The sequence below is a fragment of the Vanellus vanellus genome (assembly GCF_965231255.1).
Source record: "Vanellus vanellus genome assembly, chromosome: 2".
Taxonomy (NCBI): domain Eukaryota; kingdom Metazoa; phylum Chordata; class Aves; order Charadriiformes; family Charadriidae; genus Vanellus; species Vanellus vanellus.
In genome coordinates this window covers 17,751,733-17,769,735 of record NC_138906.1, presented here as the reverse complement: position 1 = coordinate 17,769,735, position 18,003 = coordinate 17,751,733, and the positions used below count along the sequence as shown (strand labels likewise).

General features: G+C 40.7%; 1 protein-coding gene and 1 long non-coding RNA gene across 2 annotated transcripts; one reads left to right on the top strand and one right to left on the bottom strand.

Moving 5' to 3' along the window:
- Window positions 1-2,786: 2,786 nt before the first annotated feature.
- LOC309668523 lies at window positions 2,787-4,081 on the bottom strand. The gene is made up of 3 exons (XR_014268848.1): window positions 3,991-4,081; window positions 3,535-3,643; window positions 2,787-3,146 (listed from the first exon to the last, which is right to left on the bottom strand). It is a non-coding gene; the product is annotated as an uncharacterized lncRNA (long non-coding RNA).
- An 89-nt stretch (window positions 4,082-4,170) lies between these two features.
- MTPAP (mitochondrial poly(A) polymerase) lies at window positions 4,171-17,863 on the top strand. The gene is made up of 9 exons (XM_082479448.1): window positions 4,171-4,350; window positions 6,707-6,879; window positions 7,434-7,667; window positions 7,980-8,204; window positions 11,564-11,775; window positions 13,565-13,791; window positions 14,944-15,036; window positions 15,138-15,211; window positions 16,969-17,863. Exons 1-9 carry the CDS (start codon window positions 4,176-4,178, stop codon window positions 17,305-17,307), a joined length of 1,752 nt encoding a protein of 583 aa, XP_082335574.1. The 5' UTR covers window positions 4,171-4,175; the 3' UTR covers window positions 17,308-17,863.
- Window positions 17,864-18,003: the final 140 nt, after the last annotated feature.

The window sequence follows — 18,003 nt, the reverse complement described above, 5'->3', positions numbered from 1 at the left end:
AACCTGACGGCACCCCTAGCATTAGGGCAGCCGTGTAGGAAGCCTTGCGGTCACTAGCGCTGCTCAAGTGGTGAGCGCCCAGGCTTTGTATCTGGGGTGCTCAGAGAGGTCAGGTTTTTCCAACCTACACAAGAAATAAAAGATGCTAAGGATGTTTTCTAACTCCTAGCATCCCACCTTCCCGCTCTATGCCCAAGATAAAGGCTGTTAACAAAGCCTGAAAGTGTTTACTCTCTATTGTAAAGGAGATTTCTATTTTTCCCCACAGCAGGACTTTTATTCATTGCCTTTTTTTCTTTTTTTTTTGGTGCTGAATTAGTGGGGGTGGAGAGAAAAGAAACAGTCCAGTCATAAAAGGAACTGAGAAACTGCACGTGTAAAGTCAGGTAAAGTCAGAAAGTAGTCCTGGGGGACTTTCTGAAGAAAAACATAAGCCTCTAGATGCTCTAGTCTTTTGTGGATAAAGACAAGTACATACCACAATTAAATTAATTCACTCTCTGATAATGTTTTCATGCATAAGGCACCTGTACAGTTCAGACCAAATGCAGCTTTCCATTAAGTACCAGCTCTGCGCTGTTCCTCAAAATGTTCCCAAACTACAGCACATACTAATAATATTCCTGACAGTATCCAAAAAGCTCTGAATAACAAGAAAAAGTGACTATAACCTATGTATGCTCAGTTTTTTGCTTTTAGTGCTTGAGAAAAGCAGCAGACCCTTCATTTTTCCCTATATCTAGCAAATTCGAAACACTAAATGTTTACACAATGAGAGCAGTGTCTAGACTATGTAAAGCTTTTTTTTTTTTTAATTATGCAGCAATTTATGTATTATATTTCCACCATTGGCAAAAAAGGTGTCCATTTGCCAACAGGGAATTCATTCTTCCTTTTTATCCCTGAAATCCTGTACTAATATCTGTGGTGGGCACTCAAGTAATGTTCTAAATCATTCTATGCAATCCAGGTACATGAAGAAATTACAGCACTAAGTATGCTTTACTTAAGTTCTCAGTTAAAAAACTGTTTTTACATACAGTGGAAAAATAAACTAAATATAAGCACTTAAGTCCGTTGCTAAAGCGCAAGACTCTTTCTCCAGTTCTGCCATTATTTCAACATCATCACATGAGTAATTTGCAAGCCAAGGGTTTATTTCTCTACTTATCATGAGTAGCTTTTCCCTAAACTCCTTTTTCTGAGAAGTGTGCTGCTTGAGAGCATCCTTGTATCCACCGTATTAAAATAAGAGTAACTGGTTACCAGTCTTTTGAGCTCCCGTGGGATTTTTTTTCTGTCAAGAACCAACAAAACAAAAAATATAACAAAATCTACAATAAAAATTAAAAAAAAAAAAACAAAACAAAAAAAACAAAACACCAAACCCAAACCCTAACCAAAAACTGCACAGACTGGCTCAACACAACCATACACCCATAATAAAGATTTCTTGTGCTGTTTTTAGGGAATAATTTTCTGTCCTAAATAGCAAGTACTTGTCCACCAGTGATGAAAAAAAAAGTCCTTATTTGCTTTTAAGAAAAGTTATCAACAGACCTTGAAAAACACAATCTCTTAAAAAAAAAAAAAAAAAGTTCTGCTGTTAAAGGACAAGAAATACCAACAATTTCAATTTTTACATCATTTCAGATTTTCACCTGGGAAAAAGAAAACACACCACCACCACCACCACCACCCCCCCCAGCGCTGACAGCGGCAATAAACTCCCCTCCAGCAGGGGGGTGTTCCAGTGCCCCCCCCTTCCAGGAACAGCACAGGTGCTACAGATCAAACGACTCCAGCGACAAACACGACGCTGCAGAGGGGGCCGAGGACCGCCAGGAACCCGCCCGGATCCAGCTCCCCCCCCCCCCGCATCCCCATCGCTGCCCCCAGCCGGACGAGCCGGAGGGCGAGCGGACAGGCAGCCCAGTCGCCTCCGCAGCCCCGTCCTGCCCGGGCTCTTCTCCCCGGCCCCCCCCTCTCCCAGCCCCGCTCTCCCCCGTTCCCGCTTACCCGCGGGGCGCCGGGAGAGCCCGCGCCGTCCGCCAGCGCCGGGGCCGCTCCGCCGGGTCCCGCGGGAAACTCCCGTGGGCGGGGAAGGGCGCAGGTGGCACCGCCCGCCCCTCGCCGAGGGCGGGGGACCGGGGCGGCTCCGGCCGCCGTTTCTATTTCGGTTTCCTGGAAGGCGGGAGCCAGCGCGGCCCCGGCTCTGCCATCGCCCCCCGCCGGCGCTCTCGTCGTGCCCCAGCACGTCCCTGGCGGTGGCATCGGCGAAACCCCTCCCGCAGCCCCCCCGTGATGTTCCCACGCGCATCTAGAGAGGATCCCATCGGCCACCTACGCACATTTCGTCTGAGCAGCATCGGAATAAAACTTCAGCTGAAACTCGGGTGGAATGTAGGACAACAATGTGAAGGATTTGTCAGAGGCAGTAGGATTAAAATACTCCGGGAGACAGTAACGTGAGTTTGGCAATTGCTAAAATTGGGTAGGACTACATTTTGTTTCTCTTCCAAAAGACAGTAACTCTTGCAGGACTGTGCTGCCCAATAGCTCCTCTACAGTGAAATAAGTTTTTAAGGAGAGAAGTGGGACCTCTCGATCACCAAAACCAGTTGCCCCAGTAGTGACCTGGTGAGTTGAACCTGTCTCCAGACCTCATGAGACACTAGCTGGATTTTCTGATAATTATCTGCACTATAATGACTATTTGCTTACTGAAGTCAATGGCCACACTTTCATTACAAAGTTTCAGGACAAACACTCACCTTAGGTTTCAGTGTTTATTATCAATACATACAAATCCTTTTCTGCCTGTATTATCCAGACACACTGACTCCTTCGTTTACAGGTTATGTTTGCTACCTCTCCTATGTTGTTCAAAATTGTCCAGTATGCCACAAACAACATTCTGAAATGTGCAAGGATTCACACAGACTCACTACCTGATTTTGTTTTCCTTAGCATCATGATTTCGTATGCGAAACATTGCTAGAAGAGTTAACCTCTGCTCACACACGGCTTCTCCAAAATATACAGATGATAAATACATTGGCAAATCTCCATAACAGAATATATATCTTCTTTGTTGAGTTTGATCTTGTTCAATTGCACTAGTCAGCAGATTCACTAAGAAACATCTGTGAAAAAATGCAAGAAAGTTGAAGATGATTAAAGGAAGAAAAAACAGAGGAAGGAAATGAGGGGACTGAGGAATAAGGTACAGGAGATGTAAAAAGGTGAGAGGCCAGGCCTACAAGAGTGCAGAATTGTCAACACCTTGAAAGTGGGAGGTTAAGGCTGAGTAACACATCCTTAACATGTGGCAGCTCTCACGCTAGGACACCTTTGGTATCCTCTTTCAGGAACCTGCTTGGGTTATTAGTTTTCCTAAAACCCACAATTAATTTTAATGAAACCATTTTCCTTTTTTAGACCAGCTTCAAAGGCAAAAAGAGGAGGAGTTTCTCTCTCTCCACATCAATGACGGACAAGTCATAGAATTCCAGAGGAAACTTGCATACTTACCATGGAGAGATGGAGGAAATACACGTTTCTGCTCCATGGCACGTGTACGTAGCACATAAATTGACATGCAGTACTTTAAAAGCAAACTGCTCTCTTCACCTGGATCATCCTGGGATACAAAACAAAGATAATAAGGTTATAGCAATTACCTACAGACCCTGGCTTACCTGGAGGCCACCAAGAGTGTAGCTCTGCAGCGAAGACCTGCCAACACATGAAGTAGTCACACGGCCCCATGTGTATACTACGGATGTACCCACGAGTTTTACATAAATTACTGTTTTAAAATACTAAAGAAAGCGATGTCATCTCCATTCCACGCGCAGGGAACCACACAGCAGGCCCATGGCAATGACCCGACCGCGCTGCAGCCCCGTGCCCCAGCCACGGCCTTGGGCCAGGCCCGGGCCTGGGCCGGCCGGACAGCTTTGCTCCCTCCCGCTGCTTTGCTCTCACACGCCTCGGCAGCACCAACAGCCTTTCCCGGCCCGGGAAACGCCGTGCCCGCTGGCCCAAGGGCGGCCCGTCGCACCGGCAGCCCCTCCGCGCCAGCCGGAGGTAGGCTGAGCCTCGCCGGCCGCCGTCGAACGCGGCGGAGAGCGCCTGCGCAGAGGCTGCTGCCGGCGCGGTGCGGCCCGGTAATGGCGCACCGGGCGGGCGGGCGAGCTCTCTGCCTGCTGCAGGGCCGCCTGCGCCTCCCTGGCCCGGCGGCGGCTGCCGGCGGCTGCGCGGCCCACGGGCAGGCCCGCCTCGGCTCCTCCGGCGCCGCGGTGCAGAGGGCGCCGCAGGCAGCCGGCGCTGAGGAGGCGGGTGAAGGTAGGGGTCGCCGGGCCGCGCCGCCTTCCCCTCAGGGCCTGGCTGCCGTGGGGGACCGGGGCCGTTTCTCCCTCGGGGGGGGCGATGGGGTCAGGCGAGAGCGTGGGGAGTGGAGCGGCCGCCGTCGTGTTTGCGGCGGGCGGTTCTGTTCCGGGGGAGGCGCCTGGGCGTTACCGGCGTCCCGGGGGTGAGGAGCTCCTCGGGGCCGGGCGGGGGCAAGGGGTCGGCCTGTGCTTTCCCCCAGCGGCTGGGTGCAGTCCGGGAGGGCAGAATCCCGCTGTCGTCGTCTAGGACTTGCTTTATTAAACGTCGATATCAGGTGGAGGTGAATGCAGTGACAGTGGTTATTCCCGAGAGACATAAAACACATAGGAAACATTGATTGTTGCCGTGTCTTTAGAGCAAAGTACAAGCCCATAATTCGTGAGGACTGTGCCTTATCGATGTGCTGTAACTCGGGCGATCCGTGTAACTTGCTGTTAACGCGCTTGGGAGCCTGAGGCCTGTGCTTCTGCTCATGTTCATGTTTGAGGTTGACAAACACTAGGTAGCAGGCTTCCCTTAAAGAGAGGAGGAGATCAGGCTGTATTATCACAGTTTCACAAAACCCACAGTCTTGCTGTTCATATCCTTGTACTAACAAATACAGAGCAATTCCAGAATTCAGGTAATCATCCTCGTTTGGGCGTATAAATTTGATCATTAGCCTCACCTGGATTGCTGCATGACTGTATTTGCTACATGCTTGCATTAGCATCGGCATGCAGAGGGCAGCAGCAGAATATGTGCAAGCACCATGTGAAGGATGGGGATGTTTCTTCCAGCAGCAGTGCTGGTGTATACCTGTTTAAAATATTTGTGAAACTCTGGCACTAACTGGAAATGTTGTATGGAACTTGGGGAGAAAGCAAAGTGGACTGCCTCTTGTGCATTTAAAATGCTTACAGCCACCGTTTGGATGAGATCATCTGCAGCTGTGCTATGCTCAGATTGTGCAAACGACAGCAGAGCTATAGTTGCTATAGTACCTATGCATGTACAGGTGGTAAATCAGGCAAGAATCATATAGACGTTCTGGCCTATTGCAGAGAGAAGTGGGAGTGAGAAGATCTGGATTAATCTCCTGATTGTGTCACTCGTCCACGGGGCTTGTCCTTTCTTCATCTCAGTCACTTCACACTTTTCTGCTCCTACAGAAAATGGGATATTCATCATCTTCATAACATGCTTCTTTGGTCTTCTGGTGAAAAATGCTAATATAAAACTAAGCTATTGAAACAACTGCTTTGGTTATATTTTTATTTACAAGCCTGCCTATGAGCTCAAACTTGTAACATAAAAGATTTAAAAAAAATAATATTGAATACTAACAAGTGTCATTAGATGATAGTTAAGATTTTCTTGAGGCAACTATATCCTGTGGGTTCCTCAAAATCAAAACATAGACTAAAGAGCTCTCTGTTGAATCTTTCTGTGGCAGATAGTAGCTGCAGGGAAATAACTGCATGTTTTCCAGCTTCCCAGTCTGAATTACGAATGGCAGTATTAGCAGGTAGCAGCTTCACAGGCTCTAATAATGTGATGTGATCGATGGATTAGTTTGAGTTATGCAGGGAAGTGATTATGATTTCAAATTTGGGATGTGGCCCCTTTGCCTGTATGCAATCAAGAAAAAAGTTTCTGTGTTTCTGGATGTTCCAGCACATCTCATTTCCGCGTTAATTCTGTAGGCTGTCAGCAACAACAGATTGCCAGTAGTGTAGTGAGATATGACTGATCTGTGGGTTTATTGTAGTAGAATAGATGAAAGTATAGTATTAATTGAAAATTTTGAGTAGGAGTTTACTGTAAAAGAAGGTGGTGAGTTCTAAAAATAAGAAAGTGTTGAATTGTTCCGAAGGTGAAAGTGCTGGTTTTGTGGTAGCTGAGAGAGATTATAATTTCAGTGCAGCTTGCCAAAGGTCTAGCTCTGCATCATACTCTAGCTGGTATTTCCAGACTCGTGTGTAGAGTCCAACTGTGCTGAGCTTTTTGATGGTGAACAGCAAATCAAAGAAGAGCAAAGATTCCTTATATCGTCAATTGTCCTGTGGCATCGAGGGAAGTCAGTATCATTTTCTTCCTATGTTTCCTATTCCTTGTTCTTACAAATGTACGCATTTGTGAGAGAAATACAGTTATGTTTGTGTCTTCCATTCATTCTTGATTGTTTTCTCTTTTGCTGTAACCCTCTTAGAGAGCCAGGACAAACCTTTGTCCAGTTGCTCAATCCAGAGGAAGAGATTAAGTGTAGTAAAATCAGTTTTAAATCTTTCTGTTTATATATATAAGCTTTGATGCTCATTTCTTCTTGCAGATGCTGAAGTCAATACCAGAAAGAAGACATTCACTGAGGTTCAAACAGAACGATTGGAGCAAGCAGAACGGACTGTTTTAATTAAGTGCCCGCCAAAACCTAATGAAAAAAAATTATTGCAGTATTTATCCAGTCATGGAAACATTAAGAGTCATTTCTTTTTTGAAAATCATGTAAGTAATTAACAATGCAAACTAAAATCTAGACTTAGACAAAAAGAAATACCAGCATTTGGTCAAGAGTGCATACATGCAAGTTAAGCAAATTATACATAATTAGTATATTAAATTAGTTTTTATCATTGTTAATGTTTACAAGTTGCTGAGCAACAGATTTTTATTCATAAGGCAGCTAAGCAACACGTCTAAGTGATAGCTAGCAACCTGTTTTGCACTAAATCTTTGAAACATTTACATAGCACTATTCATTGTTCTAAAAATAGAGCTAACTTTTTAATGTGTTTCTTGAGTATTACAGTTGTGAAGATAAATAGTTTTTAGAACTTTTATGTTTAGTGCTTACTGACAAGAACAGAGTATCTTAAATATTTTTGATGTCTTGTGAAAAAGTGTCTACAAAGTGTTGAGGTACAGAACCTAGCATTCAGCTTCAGGACTGTCATGTTAAACTGGCCCAGTACTCCCTGGAACAACTGAATGATATCAGTACAGTCAGTTCAGGGCTTGTATGCATTTATCTAACGCTATTTCCATTCTTAATGTTTTAGGGTATCCATGCTTTAATAGAATTTTCGGAAAAGAACAGTATAGCCTCATTGCAGGACGCTGTTGGACTCCCAAATGCTGCAGAGCATCATGTTGTCCCATTTAAATCTAGACTTTTTACTTTCACTCTGAAAAACCCAGTGAGTCAAGCTGCTGAAGAGACACCAGTTCACCTCTCTCCTCAGTCTCACATTCCAGTGAAAGAGCTTATTCAAAAGCTTTGCCATGCAGACAGTGTAAGTAGAGGTTTCTGGATCTCTCTCAATTAAAAATGACCACTGTCCATTTCAGATTTGCAAGTGGTCATGTGCAACTTATAAAGCAATTTATTTGTATTAAAAAAAAAAAAGTAGCCTCTGTTAGAATTTTCTGTGAATGGTTCTCCTATGTTGAAACAAATAGTCATTTTAATTGTCAAAATAATTTTTTCTGTATGTTTGAGATTAAAAAAAATATTCTAATTGCAATGATACTAAGTAGCTGAAAATATATGTTAATAGATGGAAGATGGGTCATTGTATTTTTACAGTGTATATTTTCTTAACTAGATAAGCAAGCAAATGTATATTCTACTGAATGAGTATCAGCTGACGGAAGAAAATATCAAGCTTCGATTTCTGGCCTGTTCTCTGGTTCGGGATTTCGCACGTGCATATTTTCCAGACAGCACGGTAAAGCCATTTGGCTCTTCAGTCAACACCTTTGGCAAATTGGGATGTGATGTGGACATGTTTCTGGACTTCCATGATGTACAAAAGCATGCTACAAAAATGGTAAGATTATGCGCCGCATCTTCAGTCTGTAGGATTTCTTCAACAGAGCAGCTCATTTGCTGTTTCACACACAGGAATCAGTTTATTTATACTTAGATTTTATATGACTTCCTACTATAGACTGTGAACAAGTTTATTTGAATGTTTGGATTTGAAGACTTTAAAAAGCTGGATGTGACATGGAAGAGATCTTCCTTGCAATAGGAAGAAAATGAGTCGGTGTTTACTTAGACTTTGTATTGTTAAAGTCAATTTCACTGTGAAAAAAATCCTCATCCTCCAAAAATTGATTCAGCAATGTCAGACCTTCCCATCCTAGTGTTGTGTTTTCTTCTCTGGAGCTGCTGGGCTTCATCCATGCAGTCCAAGATTGGATTTGATTTTTAGGGTTTCCCATGTTCTAAAGCACAATAATTTTGTGTGTGTGTGCGCATGCGCATTTTGGGAAGGTTGTCAGGTTCTTTTCCTTAGTTTAAAGAGTTGACTTCATGCTATAGAAAAGTTACTGAATTATGTACTGGGGTGCATATATATATATACACACACATACACATAAGAGTGTGTGGAGGTGTGAAAGTTTAAGACCTGGGATAGTATTGGTGAATAGTTGCAGGTGGCACACATATTCATATTTGTATTGTCTGTCTGGGGAAAATGATCATGTTAACAGTACTTGATTTTCAGTGTGAAGGGAATTAGTTGGCTTACTCCTGAAAGGAACCTCAAGGATAAGCTGGTATGTGTGAACTGTAGGTGTTTTGGGGCCCGGGGCCCAGGAGCAGAACGGAAACCGAGCCAGACCAATAATGCAGGTATTTTAGTTGTCAGACTTTCCACAAGATAGTTCATAATTATTTGCGTACCTCATTGGTAATACAACAGCAAGCACCAAGGCAAGTGGTGATTACTAAGCAAGTGTAGAGGCTTGAAATTGAAATATACTCACTTGAATTTGCTGACCAAAGTACAGAATTTGCATCACTACCTCAAGAAGCTGGAGGCTTACAAGACTGCCAGTAAGCAGTATTCAGGCAACAGTATTGCCTTTTTCAATGCACATATTAAATTTCATTTTATTCATGTCTTTACCCATATTACGATTTGGAAATCTGTGCTATGTAACCAAGTTCACATGTTTAGTGTTAGTATTTGGGCAGCTTCAAATCGTAATGGTTATTTAGAATAGGTTGTGTCTCGATCCTTGTACATGTAGACATAAAGAATGGGAATGGACTAGACAAGGCATTTTGGGAACGATATTATCTCTTGCTGCTTTTTGACTGTGGACAGTGTAAATATCCTTTCGGAATGGAGATGAAATATGAAAGAGATGCGAATCAGGATAGGAAGAAGGGAGAGTTAGATCAGAAATGCCCTGTGGAGAAGTTGGTATTCTGAATGGGTAATTTAATAAGTGATTCTGGTGTTTTGAATACTTCTTTTTATTTTTATGGTGACAGATAGTTTGGGAAAGACTAGTTTTGTTTCCCTTAAAAAAAAAAAATGCAATGGGCTTAAGGTTTTGAAGATTGACAATTCACTCATTTTTTTGTACTATTTAGTACACTAAATGTCTGCACTATTGCAGACTTTCAGGAGGTACCAGCAATGGTACCAGCATTTCAGCACCTATTTACATTAAATAACATTTTTTGAGTCTGAGGGCAAACTGATGGTGAATTTAAAACGCAGCAAAAGTGGGAGCATTCTTTACCAAGAGTGGATTATCAGTATAGTGTTTGACCACAGATAAGGTGTTAACATGCGGGCATTTAGGGACATTGGTGAATGACTTAAAACAGAATTCTGTGATATTTTTAGAATAATGTTTTTTTGCATTAAAACAGTTCTGCTTCTTGCTTAGAGTACAATGTCAATTTACATTGAAGTAATGGTTTACTTTATCTACATTTGCTGTTTTGAGCAACATGGCAAGCATAGGGTGAGAACCACAGGGTTGGGGCAAGTGTATCAGTACTTCATCTGCCCCAAGCTGGCACCAAAGCTATGCATGAAGGTCCTATCAATTATTAAGAGTGTCAGTTTTATCATTACAAAAAAGTCTTCATTCAGCTTCTGAGAGATACTGAGCTGCTCTCTGGGAAGGCACATTGTGACGTAAAGGTCTGAACACCAGTACACCTACATGTCATCTGAGCCCCCGTCTTTTTCTTTCCGGTTACCTACCTCAGTGTTAATAGTTACAGGCTCCTTTCACTTTGAGCCAGCCCCGCTGTAGCATGCAGCTGTGCAGCCAAATGAGATTAGGGATGTCTTCCTGGTCTGTTCGAACACGCGTGCCGGCTGGAGAAATGTTGCCAAGAGGAGAGCAGAACAGTCACCTCAATGATTGCCAGAGCAACTCAGAAATTCAGCACCTAAAGCGAGTTTGTGGGAAAGGTTGCAAGGTCTGTATCTTCTGAATAGTTTTGCCCATCTGTGAGTGCATGTTTTCTTTGCACTAACCTGATGACAACAAAAGTAACCTCCCCTGTGTCTCAGAGGACTAGTTAAGTCACTGCACAGTGCTGTTTGTATGGTGTGCATTCATCCATGACATGTTCCAAGGGGGAGGCTAAGTCAGTGTCAAGTATTCGATTAACAAGCAAAATCAGCTGAGGCTTAGAAACAAAGAGGGACTATAAAGAGAATGGAGATTTAATAGGCATGAAGTTATTTTATTGAGGTATTAACTACAAATATGACAATTCAAAATACAAAGACCTACAGGAAAATTAATGTCTGATGTTGTCAAAATACATCTCCACTTTTTTTATTTGTCAGAAAAACTGTCTGATGTGAAGCGATTAAGTCTTATAGAAACTTACCTTCATTTTGAAGGATTAAGTAATTTGTATGCTAAATTTCTTTTTTCAAATTAAAAAGACATTTTCCTCGACACTGCTACTTGATTCAGTAATAACGCATTGTTCTTTGGGGATTTGAAATGGAATTACTGGTGGTTTGAAATTAACGGTGGTTTGGTTGTGTTTTGGCCCTCTTTTCAATTAAATTCTATGCTCCTCTTTTCAGTCAGAGCATATGTACTCTCTCAGGAATTCCAGAATTACTTCTTTTAGGCAATAGTGAGATGTAGTTGTATTTACACCCTCATCTGAACAAGTAACTTTCCAGTAAATTGATCACTATTAACCTGGAAAAGTTGAATCACTGAAAAAGAATAGAAAAAGGAGTATGTTTTTACCTTTTTGAAGCTCTGTGCGCTGCTGTGAATAATTCTTGTCTTTCAGTCTGTCATTGTACAGGCTCCTTTGCAAATTGGTGTAGTCTTTCAGAAGTATTCTTAAATGTCTCTTTGGTTCCAGAACTAACAGTTTACTTTTAAAATTTTGTGTTAGAAAAAAGGTCCTTTCGAAATGGAGTATCAGATGAAAAGATTACCATCTGAAAGATTAGCAACTCAGAAAATTCTTTCTGTGATTGGTGATTGCCTTGATAATTTTGGTCCTGGATGTGTGAGTGTACAGAAGATACTCAATGCTCGCTGCCCGCTGGTGAAATTTTCCCATCAACCAACAGGATTCCAGTGTGATCTGTCAGTGAGCAACAGGTGAGACATGGTTTAAAAAAGTTTAGGAAAACTACTACTGTACTTATGTTCTGAAAACCTGTAATGGGTACTGTTTAGTCTACTCCTTTCTGTGTTCTTAAGAAATGTGAATGTTAGCTCTGAACATAAAAAGGATATTTTTGACTTCTAGAGCTTAGGTTTTAATGTGCTTAAGATACCTTTCTGCAGCATAGGAAATACTTGCGAGCTGAAACTGAAGACCTGAAAACCACTCTATACAATAAGGTTAGCTTGTAAGGAGTTGAAAGAAGGCAGTGTTCATTAGTCATTACTTCGCTTTGTGTATATGGGTATATGCACAGCCTTCTTTTGATTGCTTTTTTAAGCAGCTCCATTGTGTTAATTTCCAGTGATTGGGCTTCTAGTTATTTTGGTGTCCCTCTTTTATTCTTAAGGGCCTGCATACACCTGTTTGCTGGCAAGGTATCTTGAATGCTAAATTAACTCACTGTATCAGAAAACAGCCTAAACTGTTACTGTCATTTAGGACCTTTCACAGCAGTGCCCAATAGAGGGAGCAGGCTTCTTAGAAATACCTCTTTGCATCTATTTTTTTCTTCTTCCAGCTTGCTCTCATTTGGTTGACAGTAAAGCATATAATTTGTTTTGCTGTCACTTACTTTATTAAGAAATACCCACCTTAATCCAGTATACATCCGTAGCCCCGGCATAAGGGTACATAATGAAAAATGAGTTACTAACCCTTTTCATTGTTGTTAGGGAATAGTAAAATACGAGTGATTATCTTTCAGAATACTTTTGATGTGACTTTCAGTGCAGATTTTGTGAATTGTCTACATCAGATAAAATCAGATCTTAGATTGAATTTTCTGAAGTACCCAGAGTTCTGTTTCAGAACATGCAGGAGTTGTTAAGGCATTAGTAAGAAAATGTCTTACAACAGAATTACTTTTGTATATGCAGCCACCGTGAAAGTCGGCATGCAGTACTGTGCAAACTTCTGTGTAATTCTCTGCTGATGGTTTGGCTGGTTGGGACTGTGTGTGTTGTCTTGTTATGATCTGGAGTAATAACAAACCTGTGCAGACACAAGGAAGCACTTCAGAGTTGAAATTTTAGAAGTCCAGGTGTTACAAAACTTTGACGCGGTAAACTTCCCCAAAATGCCATGCTGGATTTTTAGAAGAATTCAGTGCAACATTGGAAGTAAAAACTCCTGCAAGTGTAGTTCAACAAGCACTTTAGACTAAATCTGATCCCAAAGTAAGTTTTGCTCTCACCCCATGCTTCCGTTTTTGTTCTGCTTTTTCTTGCATTCCCATTTGTACACTACATGAATGTTTGTGTGACTATATGAGGAAGCAGATCAAAAACTGACCCATCTGAAAACCCTTATCTTTCCAGATTAGTTGTTCCTTCAGCAGAACCAAATATTAGTAATTTGAAAATTACCAAATTGACTTGTTTTGTAGATTTCATTGTGTCTCTGCACTTCATATATTTTTCAGTGCATTATTTTATTACTTTTTGGATTAAAATTGAATTGTAAAGTTCTAGTTGTATTTTATTATATATTGAGATAGACTGTATCCTTCTGACTATGGAAACCTGCCAGGTATTTAATCCTGGACAATTTCAGGCATTCTCTTCTATATTTTTAAATGCGCAGTTAAACTTTTTTTTTTTTTTTTATGGTTATCCTCTTCCCTTATAACTGGTGCTCTAGGACTGAACAACAAACACTGCATCTGGCACTTCACAATTCTGTCATTATTTACGTGTCTTTTACTTTTAATTTCTTCTTCAGCATTGCTATAAAAAGTTCGGAACTCTTGTACATCTATGGCTGTCTTGATTCACGTGTAAGAGCACTAGTGTTCAGTGTACGATGTTGGGCCCGTGTTCATGGACTTACAAATAGTGTTCCTGGTAGCTGGATTACAAACTTCTCTCTGACCATGATGGTCATGTTTTTTCTGCAAAAGAGATCACCACCTATCATTCCAACACTAGACCAACTTAAAGCATTGGCAGGTAAGGACAGCTTTTCATGTGTTTATTGAAGTGACTTTCGCATTTGTTTTCTCTAAAGTGATTAATAAACCCAAGCAATTTCTTCATGCTCTCAAGTACTAATGTGTATTATGTATGCCTTAAGTTTGAGGGATTATGCAAGTTCTACTTGTGTTTTTTTTTTTTTTTAAGGTGCATTTTTTAAGGCAAAATAAATCAATTTTCAATACAATACTAAATTCTACTTAGAGATAATTAAAAATCATTTATTTGCTCAATGGTCCCATGCTGGCTGTTTTTGTTTATTTTGTGTTTTGATTGCATTAAGGTCGCAAATGTCTCTGCAGTTGTTAAGGATTTTGTGCAGATTGATATGTTGCCTATTGTTTTATAGAAACCAAATGTTTAAAAGAAAGGCTATATTTTTCCCTCACAATTTGTAATATCTTTGAGAATGTTCAGGCCATCTGCGAATAATTCTTAAATCTTCACAAACAAGCTGTTCTGGCTGTTTCATACATAGCTTTCAGGGTGTATTATCTTCAGTAAATCTAATGAAAGCATAGAGAATGACATCCCAGGTTCTTGATTCCTCACTCATACCTTCTGCTTATTGACATGCTTCCTTGGAAGCTTTGAGTGGAGAAAAAGGTCTTTGTTCGGTTGCTTTAAAATCACTTTAAGCATTTCCATCAGAATTCTATAGAATTTTAAAATATAAAACACCTGTCCTGAAATTTTACAAGAATATTCCTAATTCTCTTTAAGTTTTTCAGAAAAAGGCAGTGGGCACTTTGGGTGTGATTTTTTTGAAACCCTCGTACAGGTATTAACCTCAGAGACTTGTGCTGTGTATGTAGAGATATCAGGTTTGTTACTCAAAAGGAGTAACGTCAGAGATACAAAGATGTCATATAGCTTATTCCTGTAGGCTTTTGAAAACATGCCATTTACTCATGCTTCTTTTCCTTTGCCTGTCCACTGACTTTTTTTCCTTTTAAATCTTTAACCACTTAAGTTGAATCTTAAACCTGAAGGTTCACTTGTTAAGTCTTAATTTGATTTACTTAATATGATAGCATTCACTGAATTCAGTCATGTCTGTTATCTGAGTTTTGCTAAATACGTTTTATTGTTTAGCACTTCTAAATATGCCTGTGAATTTTGTTTCAGGTGAAAAAGACAAGCATGTAATTGGAGGATGTGATTGCTCATTTGTTAGTGATTTAAGCAAGATTAAACCTACAAAAAATACAGAAACACTTGGTAGGTAAATCTTAATCAACTTTTCTTATAATTTTTATAAGTGTATTGAAAATAAACTTTTCCTTAATGTTACTGATGGCTATTGTTTTTCTTTCCCTTAGATGTATTGTTGAGTGACTTTTTTGAATATTTTGGAAACTTTGATTTCAGAAAGAATTCCATAAATCTTCGAAAGGTAAATGAGTTTTAATGTCTCATCATTATCAGTTGAATTTCTCTGTCTGCCATTTGACAAACTACATAGGCTAAGCAACAATTTCTGTCATTTTTAATTGTGTATACAAAGTACATTTAAATTGGTTGTATCCAGAAAGTGAGTCCTTTCTGTGAAAGACTAGAGTTTTTATCTCGGAGCCTAATCACTGACAGCACCTTTAAGAACATTACAGTGTCATTACTTGGAGACGTTGGAAATCACAAACTCTGATGATGTTTGTGTATGATTTTTCTTTTTTTTTTTTTGACTGTATGATTTTTCTTGACCACCCTGTAATAAAAGTGGCGGTTTTAAAAAGTAGAAGCTATTTTGCCTCTGTGAGAGGGAAACTTTTAAAACGCCATGATGTATGTCATAGCAAAAGTCTATGACAAACCCTGTATGCCAACAGGCTTTACGTTTAAAGTTGGGAGGCCGGACCCAAACAGTGTCTGCATTAAAGCTTACACCTGAGTTCTGAAATTGGCTTTTGGCACTTGGGTTTCCTACTGCAGCCTACAGTAAACCTACTTACCACTCAGTAAGCATGATGGATAACATGATTGTTCTGTGCTTGCCAAGAGGTCTGCGCTGTCACTTTGGTTTACTTTATATGTTTAAGTCATGCTATTTATTGGTACGTGTGTATATGCATGCAAGTATAATAGAAATATATATAAAGGTAACTACCTTAACTTGCACCTCTTCCTGCTGGGCTGCTTACAGGATGGGGGATTTCAGTGCCATGTTGCTGTGTGGACACTCTTGTTTGTGTTCTGTTTCCTACTTGGATGCTATGGATTACTGGCATAAGAGCTCTCTTTGTCGCTGCAGGTTGATCTGATTCATTAAGCTGGCGAGCTTTTGTTTGCCATTAAGCCTTAAAAAAGCCAAGCAAAACCACACACAGGGCAAATGTCTGTGCTGCTGCTGTTTTTCTGTTTAACTGCTCAGTCCGTCCTCTTGTCCCTGGGGAAAGAGTATGTAACATGTACATGGACACTTCCTGGACTAGCATTAGCTGGTGGGTTCCTGCTAGAGCTTGCTGTGGAAGGCTTGCAGAAGTTCTGTAATACAGAGCAGGTCATCTAAGGAGCACTGATAAGCACTGAGATAGAAGTGCATCTAAATAGCAAACTACATAGTTGTCAACAACTTTCATTGTACTATACAAAGTGCCCAAAAGCAGACCATGACCTGAATAGTTCTGTACTTAAAAGACAGATTAAACTGGGAGGAATTTCAGCCAAGTGAGTAATCTTGTTTTGTTATACTAGCTCTGAGTGAGCCCTGTGAGAGGAATGGTTTTAACAGTTTAAGTGCTTGTAGTAGTTTATCAGACTGGGCTATGCAGGTTGATATGACACACTCATGTTGCCCATACACGAGTGGAGATAGGAGTAGGAGGTTGCAATGAGGGAGGTCTGAGACTTGTGGAAAAGCAAATGGGAGAATGGCCAAAAAGGCAAAGCTGTAGTTGTGTGTTCTTTGCCTTGGAGGAAATCTAAGCTAAATGTGGCAAGGAAAACCACCACTAAGAGGATTCAGGGAACAGGAATCATACAGTCAAGTTAACAGGAAAATTAACTTGATTAATAGTGACTTTTTTCCCCAAAAAAGTTCCCCACTAGGTCAAAATACTTTTAATGCTAATGTAATAACTCAAGGTGATTTGTTATTTGCTCAGCCTATAATGCATATATGCATCTTTGGCTTTTTCTTTACACTGTCTGCAGGGAAAGGAAGTAAATAAACCTGAGTCGTCTCCTCTTTATATCTGGAATCCCTTTGAACAAGACCTTAATATCAGCAAGAATGTTAATCAGCCACAGCTGGAGAAATTTGTAGCTATGTCCAGAGAAAGTGCCTGGATTTTACAGAAGGAAGAGAAAACTCAGCGAATGATCAGTAAAGAGCCTTGGGGACTGGCAGCCCTACTGATACCATTTGGAAAAAGTAATCCCAGCAAGATGAAGAATAGAATGAAAGGAATAGGAAGTGAAACAATCAGAAGCCTCTTGGACTCTTTAAAGTTAAATAATGCAAACAGTCTACAAAAAGCAGTGGGAAAGTGACTTTCAGCACAGAAACACAGTAGCTGATATTCTGTTTCAGGAATTGAATGTGACACACAGTCCAAAGAACATTTACTTTTAATATTTCTATTAGGATGAAATGGAGAGTCAAATGACCTCTGCTTTCCATCGTGATGCTTTTTGTACAGGTCTGCTTTCTTTCTGTACATTTTTCTCCTCCTTACTCTTCACTTTTCCATCTGCTTTATGAATGAAGAGTATTCAAATGCAAGTGTTACAGATACGTTTTGGATGTAGCCTTCAGTTGGGCACTCTTTAAAAACCAAGACGACGACTAGCAGGAGCAGCATGGGAAAAAGCCTTTGGGAATTCTGTTGGCAAACATACAAATAATATGCTAAGTAAAAGCTCAAGAAACAGCCACCTTTCAGTGAAACCACACTTTATAAGAAGATGAATGTTTGAACCGTTGCTTCCATTCCAGTTGTGTTCTGGAAGCCAGGAAAACCAAAGTGCATGTATCTATTTTTGCAGTTGTTTTCCATTCATGTAGGTAGTGCCAAGACAAAATAAAGAGAATGGAATTGGACAGTAAGGTTTGCAGTTTTATAAAACGTTGCTCTCCAATGGTAGTGCAACTGTTTTGTGTTGGAAAAGTGGTTTTGCTCTTGTGTTTACCACCTGATCTCAAATTTCTTCAGTCAACTCTCTCTTGTTTTCTGTACCCATAGGACT

Bases quoted from the DNA above. Each gene is read 5' to 3' on its own strand.
- MTPAP (XM_082479448.1), top strand. From the start codon at position 4,176: ATGGCGCACCGGGCGGGCGGGCGAGCTCTCTGCCTGCTGCAGGGCCGC. The intron at 4,351-6,706 runs GTAGGGGTCGCC...TTCTTCTTGCAG, and splicing joins CGCTGAGGAGGCGGGTGAAG to ATGCTGAAGTCAATACCAGA. The intron at 6,880-7,433 runs GTAAGTAATTAA...TTAATGTTTTAG, and splicing joins ATTTCTTTTTTGAAAATCAT to GGTATCCATGCTTTAATAGA.